Source organism: Aegilops tauschii, chromosome 1 (genome assembly GCF_002575655.3).
Source record: "Aegilops tauschii subsp. strangulata cultivar AL8/78 chromosome 1, Aet v6.0, whole genome shotgun sequence".
NCBI lineage: Eukaryota > Viridiplantae > Streptophyta > Magnoliopsida > Poales > Poaceae > Aegilops > Aegilops tauschii.
In genome coordinates, this window is record NC_053035.3 from 294,550,671 (window position 1) to 294,559,825 (window position 9,155).

The window sequence follows — 9,155 nt, forward strand, 5'->3', positions numbered from 1 at the left end:
TTATATCAAGGGAGACGGACAAATACACACAGCTTTCGCACGCGAGGAGGGTCGATCAGCAATCAAGGCACGCGTGTAGCCAGTGTAGGACAGCACGAGGGGGAAGAGGACACCAGGTACAGCTGACATTCTTATCGATCGGTCGACAGACGCATATTTTTTGGTGCAGCAGTGGCCCGATTTCCTCCGTCTCTTTATTGGCCCTGCTCTGCAGGCACGCCGGTACGAAAATGGATATTGTAGGCCGCCCGCAATCCAAGCGAGCTACGCGCCGGAGATGCAAAGCACTTTGGTTGGTGGTCTGTTCACGTCCATCCACCCCGCATCATCACGTCTCGCCATCGGCCACTGCTTTTCTAGTTTAAGCTTCCTCTACGCAACTAATCCACTCCCGGTCTGAGATGTTCCTGTCACCGTCACTGTCAGGGGCTCGGCCGTGCCCTGCTGCTAGTGCTCGTGCGATGACACCACGCATGGCTCATGATCATCGGCACTTGTTAATTGAGGGATAGATTTTCTAAGCAGGGAATGCAGATGGCGCCTGGTACTGAAGTTTCAAGTGGCGCGGGCAGGTGGTGGAGAAGAGCCATGCTGTGGCATTTTCTCGAATATCATGCTGTGGCATTTCAGGATCGTACGTCATGAATGTCACATCCTTGTTTCCAGTAAATTGGGACAGGTAAGATCAGGGCATGAACAATACATTACTCTCCCATAATGTAACATGTTTTTTTACATTACACTAGACTAAAAAGCACCTTACATTATGAGACAGAGAGAGTACGATTTCATTAACTGAGAGCTTACAACTCAATCTTTTCCTCTCTCCCGCCAAAAAAGAAAAAAGAACTCAATCATTTTTTGTGCTTGCTTAATGTACGTAACAATAGCCCGTCATTTACCGTCAAAGGATGTTTTCGTTGCGTATGTATTGTATAAGAGTATCTTCAATAGATGGTCTAAATTTTGACGGTCCAAGACTGGAGATGTAAATTTTGGACTGCCAAAAAATGCGTTTTGGAGCTCCGAAAATAGGCCAATTCCAACTGATGGTCCAAATTCATGGTCCAAAAGAGCAACTCCAAATGGTCCAAAACCGGCCAGTAGCCGCCCGGCTGCTGTTCAGCCGCTGTCCAACCACTGTACAGCCGCACATATTTGAAAATAAGATTAAAAAAAAATCATGTCCACAATATCAAATTATTACATAGTTCTTCAGATCCAGGAGATGCAATGCAACACAAACATAGTTTTGCACAATACAACATAGTTTTGAACAAACAATAATGAATCTATGCGGATCTTTCGCCATGCCATTTCCAATGCTCTTCCATCAAATCTTTCTGGAGTTGGTCATGCACATCGCTGTCTCTAATCTCGCTGTACACCTTCATGAAACGTCTGATGCGCTCCTCTTTGCGCATGGGGTTAACACGAATGCCCGTCAACTGATAGAAGTTGTAATCTAAATTTTTTCCACGCTCGTTCTCAATAATCATGTTATGCATGATCACGCAAGCGGTCATGATGTACCAAAGGATCTTTTGATCCCAAAATCTAGATGGTCCTCGCACAATAGCAAATTGGGATTGCAAAATCCCAAATGCCCTCTCAACATCTTTTCTAGTCGTCGCTTGTGCATTATGAAAAACAAGTTCTTTCTTACCTTCAGGTTCTGTAACCGGCTTGACGAATGTACTCCACCTCGGGTAGATCCCATCTGCAAGATAGTACCCATAGTTGTAGGTGCGGCCATTTGCTTCGAAGGTTACCGGTGGTGCTTCTCCATTTGCTAAGTTGGCAAAGAGAGGTGACCGGTCGAGCACGTTGATGTCGTTGCAAGAACCGGGCATACCAAAATATGCATGCCAAATCCATGTTTCATAATCAACAACTGCCTCAAGAATGATAGTGGCATCCTTCCCACGACCCTTGAATTGTCCATGCCATGCTTTTGGACAATTCTTCCATTTCCAATGCATGCAATCCACAGACCCGAGCATACCTGGAAATCCTCGAGCTTTGTTCATCTTCAAAAGCCTCTGAGTGTCCTGAGCATTGGGTGCTCTCATATACTGTGGACCGAACACTTCTACCATAGTTATTGCAAATTTCTTGACATAGAAGATAGAGGTGCTCTCTGCCATCGCCAAGTTGTCATCAATGTAATCTGCCGGAACACCATATGCCATAATGCGCAAAGCGGCAGTGACCTTCTGCTCAATGCTATGGCCAAGCAACCCTGCACGGTTCCTTCTCTGCTCGAAGACTGGGTTATGCTGCTTCACTTCATTGCAAATGCGAAAGAACAAGTCTTTCGACATTTTGAAACGGCGTCGAAAATAATTCTCCGGAAAAACAGGTGATGATGCAAAGTAGTTGTGCACCAACCGTTTGTGCGCATCAATCCGTTCTCTCCGAATGAACGCACGACCATAAACGGAACCACCGTGCTTCGGTTTCTTCCTCTTGTGCATGGCCACTAGCATAGCAATCTCCTCTTCTTCATGCAAATCAAATTCCTCGTCCGACGATGAATCATCCACGAAAGAGGAGTCAACCGAGCTCATCTACAATTCAAACAACCACCGTCAATCATACTATCCAATCCCAAGTTAAATCATCAAGTTTTGTCATTTTTTTACCTTGGGGAATTCCGTCGAACACCTTGTGCGCGCGGTGGAAGAAGATGGCCGCCGGTTGGATTGGCTGCTGCGGACGGCTGCGGTTGGCTCCGGACGGTGGCGGTGATAAGAAATGAGGTAGGAGGCCGGCCAAGAGGAGCTCGGCGGGCGGCGCAGACTAGTTCGGCAGCCGGGCGGAGGGCTTGGTGCGGCGGTCGTGCGGCCGGCGCAACGGCCGTGGACAGGCTCACAGCCGACGGGAGGAGGTCGGCGGCAGCCTATAAGACCCGGCGGAGGCCTACCACGGCAGCCGGACCGTCGGAGGGCCGAATCCCGCGCCGGCTGCCACCCGATTCGGCGGCGTCCGGACGGCGGCGGGGAGGCGACGGCGGCGGAGGGCGGCGGCGGGGATGTGGGGTGGTGGCGGCGCCGACGGTGAGGTTTTGGGCGGTCGCGGCGGCGGATTCCGGCCGGCTGTTCTTCGGGCGGGCGGACGGGCGCGGGCGGGAAAGGAAATGAAGTAGCAGTTGGGCATTCGCGGGCGGCTGCTGGTTTCGGACCAGATGCACCTTGTGATGTATATTTGCACCGCGAGGTGTTGTATTTACATCACGAGGAGGCTGCGGTCCAATTTTTTTTCATATGAACCGTCTATTGGAGCAGCGTTTTTTGCCCCAGACGGTTCAAAAGTTAGATATTTTTACATATGGACCATCTATTGGAGATGCTCTAAAGCAGATGAATAAATGGATCCTCTAGATTAGGCCGCCCGCTTTAACTCACTCCGGGATAGATGTCACATGATTTGTTGCGGAAATAGAACGATAGAGATGCATGAGAATAGGTTCAAAAAATCCGTTAAAAAAAGAGAATAGGTCCCAAAAAATGATGTATGAGAATTAAGTGCATTTTTGTTTGGTCAAATATAAGCATTACTCGTATTAGAGATAGTATAATACTCCGGGCCCACAAGTCGGCGTAGGCCGCCGGCGGCTCCGCCAAAAAGGAACTGAGCCCAATCGCATCGTCTCGACAAAGGAAACATAAGATGACATGCATATATATCGACGCGCGCGGCACAGGCACGCCACACGGACACAGAAATACATACACGCATAGAGCCGCGGCTGCCTCCTGCGTGCAGGATCGAGCTCCGTCGATCGATCGGACTAGCGAGTTGCCATGGCAGCAGCCAGTGCTCTTCTCATGGCGGCTCTCGCGGTCTTCGCCACGGCCGCGGCGGCGGCGCTGGACACGTCGCCGGTGCCGTTCGATGCCGGGTACGCGCCGCTCTTTGGGGGCGACAACCTCGTGCGGTCGGTGGACGGCCGGAGCGTCACGCTCAAGCTGGACCGATACACCGGTGAGTAATTCAATCAATGGAACGGTATGTATTTCCGATACCCGTTTACATACCCTGATCGCGATCAAAGTCGATTTGGTTTTCGGCAGTTATTTGATCGCTCCATCGATCGAGAACCCGATAATTATTCCAAACTAAGTGAGTATGACGATGCAGGGTCTGGGTTCATATCCAAGTCGGCCTACCGCCATGGCTTCTTCGGCGCTTCCATTAAGCTGCCGGCCGACTACACCGCCGGCGTCGTCGTCGCCTTCTACGTACGTGCCCCAGCCTAGCCCCCCCTGTTCCAGTTTGATCCTTTTATTTACTTGCTTCGTTCGATCGATTAATCAGCTGGGTCACTTGATATTTCGACATGACTAAGCCTAGAAATCAACTCTACTTACGCTGGTGACTGGTCTAGGTAGATCGATTGACCATACATGTCCTACGAGTTAACCAGTGACCCACAACACACTTTGATCATGAACAATTCTCCGCTGGCTTGTCAGCGAACAGCACCACAATCCACCGGGTGGAACCGTGTAAAGTGCTGCTCGTTCTTGTCCGTGGAAACGGCTGAACAAGTGTAGCTGCGTACCACGCGGCGGGAATGGAGGAGAGATTCCATCTACTTTCCCCTCCGGTGCTGGTGCAGTGCACACCGGTCAGCATCATGTCGATCGCTTTCGCTTTAGCACCGCCCTAACACCGGTCCTGCTAGGTAGGCGTACACGAAACACCCATCCGCCATCAGCCCGAGAAAAAGAAGATACGCGCGATATATACTAAGCTATTGGTGTAGAAATGGACGTCCATCATCTTGGCGTGCGTCGACCAGTTGCCCTGCAGTATGGGTAATCTATCGGTCTAAGCTAGCTCGATCCATCTCGGGTGGTTGCATTGCATTGGTGGGATGTGTCGACATCGATGGCTAGCGAGCTGGCTTTTCTGGCCTGAAAATTGTTGCTGATTTTATTACCCTACTTGGCCCGAACAACGCTAGTGAGGCCGAGTGATGGTTTGTTAATTCTATCTCTTTTTGTTCACTTCAAGAAAGAAATTTATGCTAGGCCCTGGTGCACCTTCACATGGTGGGTTGTGTCGACATCGATGGCTTGCTTTCACGGCCTAGAAAAAATCTTGGCCATCGATTGCCCTATCTGGCCCAAACAACCCAACATTACAGATTCATACCTTAGCTATGATCATTATTGTCTTCCAAAATTATGGCACGTATACGAAAAAAAAAAAACGTTACTGAGGATTCACGCATGCACCCTTTGATTGGCATGCATGATTAGTTCTTTGGTAACTGTTTGATTGGTTCAAAATTTCCTCTTCTTCCGATCGAAATATTTATCTCTACGAGAAATTTTGGTGGTGCTGTTGCTGTGAGACAGTTGACTTGTTCATGCCATCGTTTTTCTTTTTACATTCGTGCTGGTGTGAGACTGACTTGTGCATGTGCGTGTGCGTGCAGCTGTCGAACTGGGACGAGTACCCCAAGAACCACGACGAGCTGGACTTCGAACTGCTGGGCAACCGGCGCGGCCACGGCTGGCGTGTCCAGACCAACATGTACGGCAACGGCAGCACCGCCCGCGGCCGAGAGGAGCGTTACCATCTCCCCGTCGAACCTACCGTCGCCGGCGTCCACCGCTATGCCATAGCCTGGACCCCCAACAACATCGTCTTCTACCTCGACGGCGTCCCCATCCGCGAGGTGGTCTGCGTTCCCTCCATGGGCGGCGACTTCCCCTCCAAGCCCATGTCCGTCTACGCCACCATCTGGGACGGCTCCGCCTGGGCCACCGATGGCGGCAAGTACAAGGTCGACTACGCCTACGCGCCATTCGCCGCCGAGTTCTCCGACCTCGTCCTGAGCGGCTGCGACGCCAGCAGCGTCGCCGACCCCGAGGGGTGCCAGGTCGACCTGCTCACGCACGACGTCGCCGTCATGGCCCCTGCCAAGCGCGCCGCCATGAGGGGGTTCCGCGAGCAGTACCTGACCTACACGGCGTGCCGCGACCGGGTGCGATACAAGACCACGGTCTTCCCCGAGTGTGACGACCTCGCCGACGGCGACTCCAGCTTCCACCTCTGGGGGGAGTCCAAGAAGAGGCGCCGCCGGTCGTCGTCGCCGCTGCAGTACTCTTCCAGCATGCAGTAGGTTATGGGTTCCGATCGAATGAGTCCAGTCCATCGATGCATGGCATCCTCAAGATAGTTTTCTCGGTCGAGGTTGGTGCATCTGTCGGATATGTACACAGTACACAGGAGGATTACAGATAGGGAAAACGTAAAAAACGTAATTTTATCAATAGTACATACAGTAGTACGTCCACTTGCTTATATAGTTTAAATTTTCCAAACCATTTTCCGGCCGGATTCCATGAACAAACGCAAAATCATTTTGTGCGTTAACGTGATGTACCGATAGATCCTACACCGGTCGTTTATCACATGATTCGTGCTAGCCGTGGCCTACGAACCGGTATTTCAGATGTATACTATGTGGCGCGTTTCGTATTGATATTAATTCTATTCCTTATTCTGTAAGAGACCTGAATCGTTTTCTTCTCGCTGGAGGCGATACCCAAGGCGACTAGGGTTTAGCCGGAGGCGGCCGGCGTGTGCGCCAGTCTCTCCTTCCCAGGACGGCGTTGGAGGCGCTGCCGCTGGTCTCTCGTTCTCTGCTGCCGAGTCTCCTGGTGATTACACCTAGGTTGTTCGTGAGTAGATCCAATCTTTTGATCCTTCGTATTCTGCATGAGGAGCATGCATGCACGGGTCTTGTTTGCTCCTGAGTGAAAGTATGATCCAGTCTCGAGGGTGATCGCCGGGAGTAATGAAAATCCTGTGTTGGAACTGCCGCGGTATGGCCAGTGCCGCGCAAAAAGAGCGCTTTTGGATATCCAGAAGCAATGGGGGCCGGATGTGTTACTGTTCATGTCCCACACATCTGAACAATGCTAGGGCAGAGAAGCTAAGGAGGAAAGTTAAGATGAACAAAGTTGAGGTTTGAGCGTTTGACAATAGTGGAGGTCTACATCTGTTTTGGCGCAGCCCGGTTGTCATGCAGCTCAAAGGGAAAACAAAAAACTTTATTGATGTCTCGGTTGGATCCGGGAGCGATGACGAGTGGAGATTTACTGGTTTCTACGGCGAACCACGCTGGGAGGAAGCACTTGTCGTGGGGATTTATGCGGGAATTGTATCTGCAAGATCGCCTCCCCTGGGTTGTCATTGGAGATTTTAATGAAGTTCTATATACTCATGAAAAGGAGGGTGGGGCACCTCGACCGGTAAGAATGATGGAAAACTTTCGCGAAGCTTTGGTGGATTGTGAACTTGAGGACGTGGGGTATTCGGGAAATCAATTTACTTGGAGAAGGAGAAGGCTACGGGAGAGGCTGGATCGGGCTGTATGCAATGGACAGTTTCATGCATTATTTCTGTATGCAAAGATTACTAACACCTCTCATACCAAGTCAGATCATAGGCCCATTCTCTTGGACACAGAAGGAGATGTGGTAGGAGATAATTTCAGAGCCAGAATTAAGCAATTTGAGGCAAGGTGGCTCAAGGAAGATGACGTTGTCCAGCTTGTACAGGAAGAGTGGGAACGGACGAGTCCTAATGCGCCGTTGGTTGTTCGCACAGCGGCTATCCATTCTGCGATGCATGTTTGGGACAAGGAGATTCTTAAGGCGCCACAGAAGCGTCTCAAAGAGCTAAAGGCGGAGTTGGAAATGCTGAGGTTAGGCCCCCTCACTTACGAGGCGGCGGATCGGCATCGTACACTGATAGAAATCGAAGAGAATCTTGAGAAAGAAGAAATATATTGGGCACAGAGAAGTAGGGCCAACTGGTTCAAATTTGGTGATAGAAATACCAATTTCTTCAACATTTTTGCAACTGCTCGTAAGAAGAGAAACCATATTAGGTGCCTAATGAATGATGGCGGCAACTGGTGTCGGATTTCTGGTTCCGGCAAAACCCTCGAGGTTCGAACACTGGGGTACGAACGAAGATCTCTCCCTTCCCTAGCTCACCCACTCCCCACGATCCCAAGGCTCAGCACATCGAAGTCGCAGAACAAAGGACACAGGGTTTATACCGGTTCGGGCCACCAATGTGGTGTAACACCCTACTCCAGTGTGGTGTGATGGATTGCCTCTTGGGCTGAGGATGAACAAGTACAAGGGAAGAACAACCTCCTGAGGAGAGGTGTTCTTGAGCTCGATGGGCTTGGGTGGTTGAGGATGATCTGAATGGTCCAAGATTAGTTTTCGTTGCCTCCTACTATGGTGGCTAGTCCTATTTATAGAGGCCCTGATCCTCTTCCCAAATGTAGGCGGGAAGGGATCCAACAACGGCCAAATTTGAAGGGACACAACCAGTACAAGTTATCCTGACTAAAGGTGGTCTTCGCCTGCCAAAGGCTCTGGTGGTGACTGGTACGTCTCCAACGTATCTATAATTTTTGATTGCTTCATGCTATATTATATTCTGTTTTGGATGATTAATGGGCTTTGTTATACACTTTTATATTATTTTTGAGACTAACCTATTAACCGGAGGCCCAGCCCAAATTGTTGTTTTTTGCCTATTTCAGAGTTTCGCAGAAAAAGAATATCAAACGAGTCCAAACGGAATGAAACCTTCGGGAACGTGATTTTCGGAACAAACGTGATCCACAGGACTTAGAGTCTACGTCAAGAAATCAACCAGGAGAGCATGAGGCAGGGGGGCGCGCCTACCCCCCGGGCGCGCCCTCCACCCTCGTGGGGCCCACGTTGCTCCACCGACGTACTTCTTCCTCCTATATATACCTACGTACCCCAAACCAACAGAAGCATCCACGAAAACCTAATTCCACCGCCGCAACCTTCTGCACCCGTGAGATCCCATCTTGGGGCCTTTTCCGGCGTCCTGCTGGAGGGGGCATTGATCACGGAGGGCTTCTACATCAACACCATAGCCTCTCCGATGATGTGTGAGTAGTTTACCTCAGACCTTCGGGTCCATAGTTATTAGCTAGATGGCTTCTTCTCTCTCTTTGGATCTCAATACAAAGTTCTCCACGATTCCCGTGGAGATCTATTCGATGTAATCTTCTTTTGCGGTGTGTTTGTTGAGACCAATGAATTGTGGTTTATGATCAAGTTTATCTATGAACAATA

General features: G+C 50.3%; 1 protein-coding gene across 1 annotated transcript; it reads left to right on the top strand.

Annotated features, from left to right (window-relative positions):
• Positions 1-3,576: 3,576 nt before the first annotated feature.
• On the top strand, positions 3,577-6,344 carry LOC109784661 (probable xyloglucan endotransglucosylase/hydrolase protein 29). Its single transcript, XM_020343261.4, has 3 exons — positions 3,577-3,987; positions 4,144-4,244; positions 5,450-6,344. The coding sequence occupies exons 1-3, from the start codon at positions 3,807-3,809 to the stop codon at positions 6,137-6,139; spliced, it is 972 nt and encodes a 323-aa protein (XP_020198850.1). The 5' UTR covers positions 3,577-3,806; the 3' UTR covers positions 6,140-6,344.
• Positions 6,345-9,155: the final 2,811 nt, after the last annotated feature.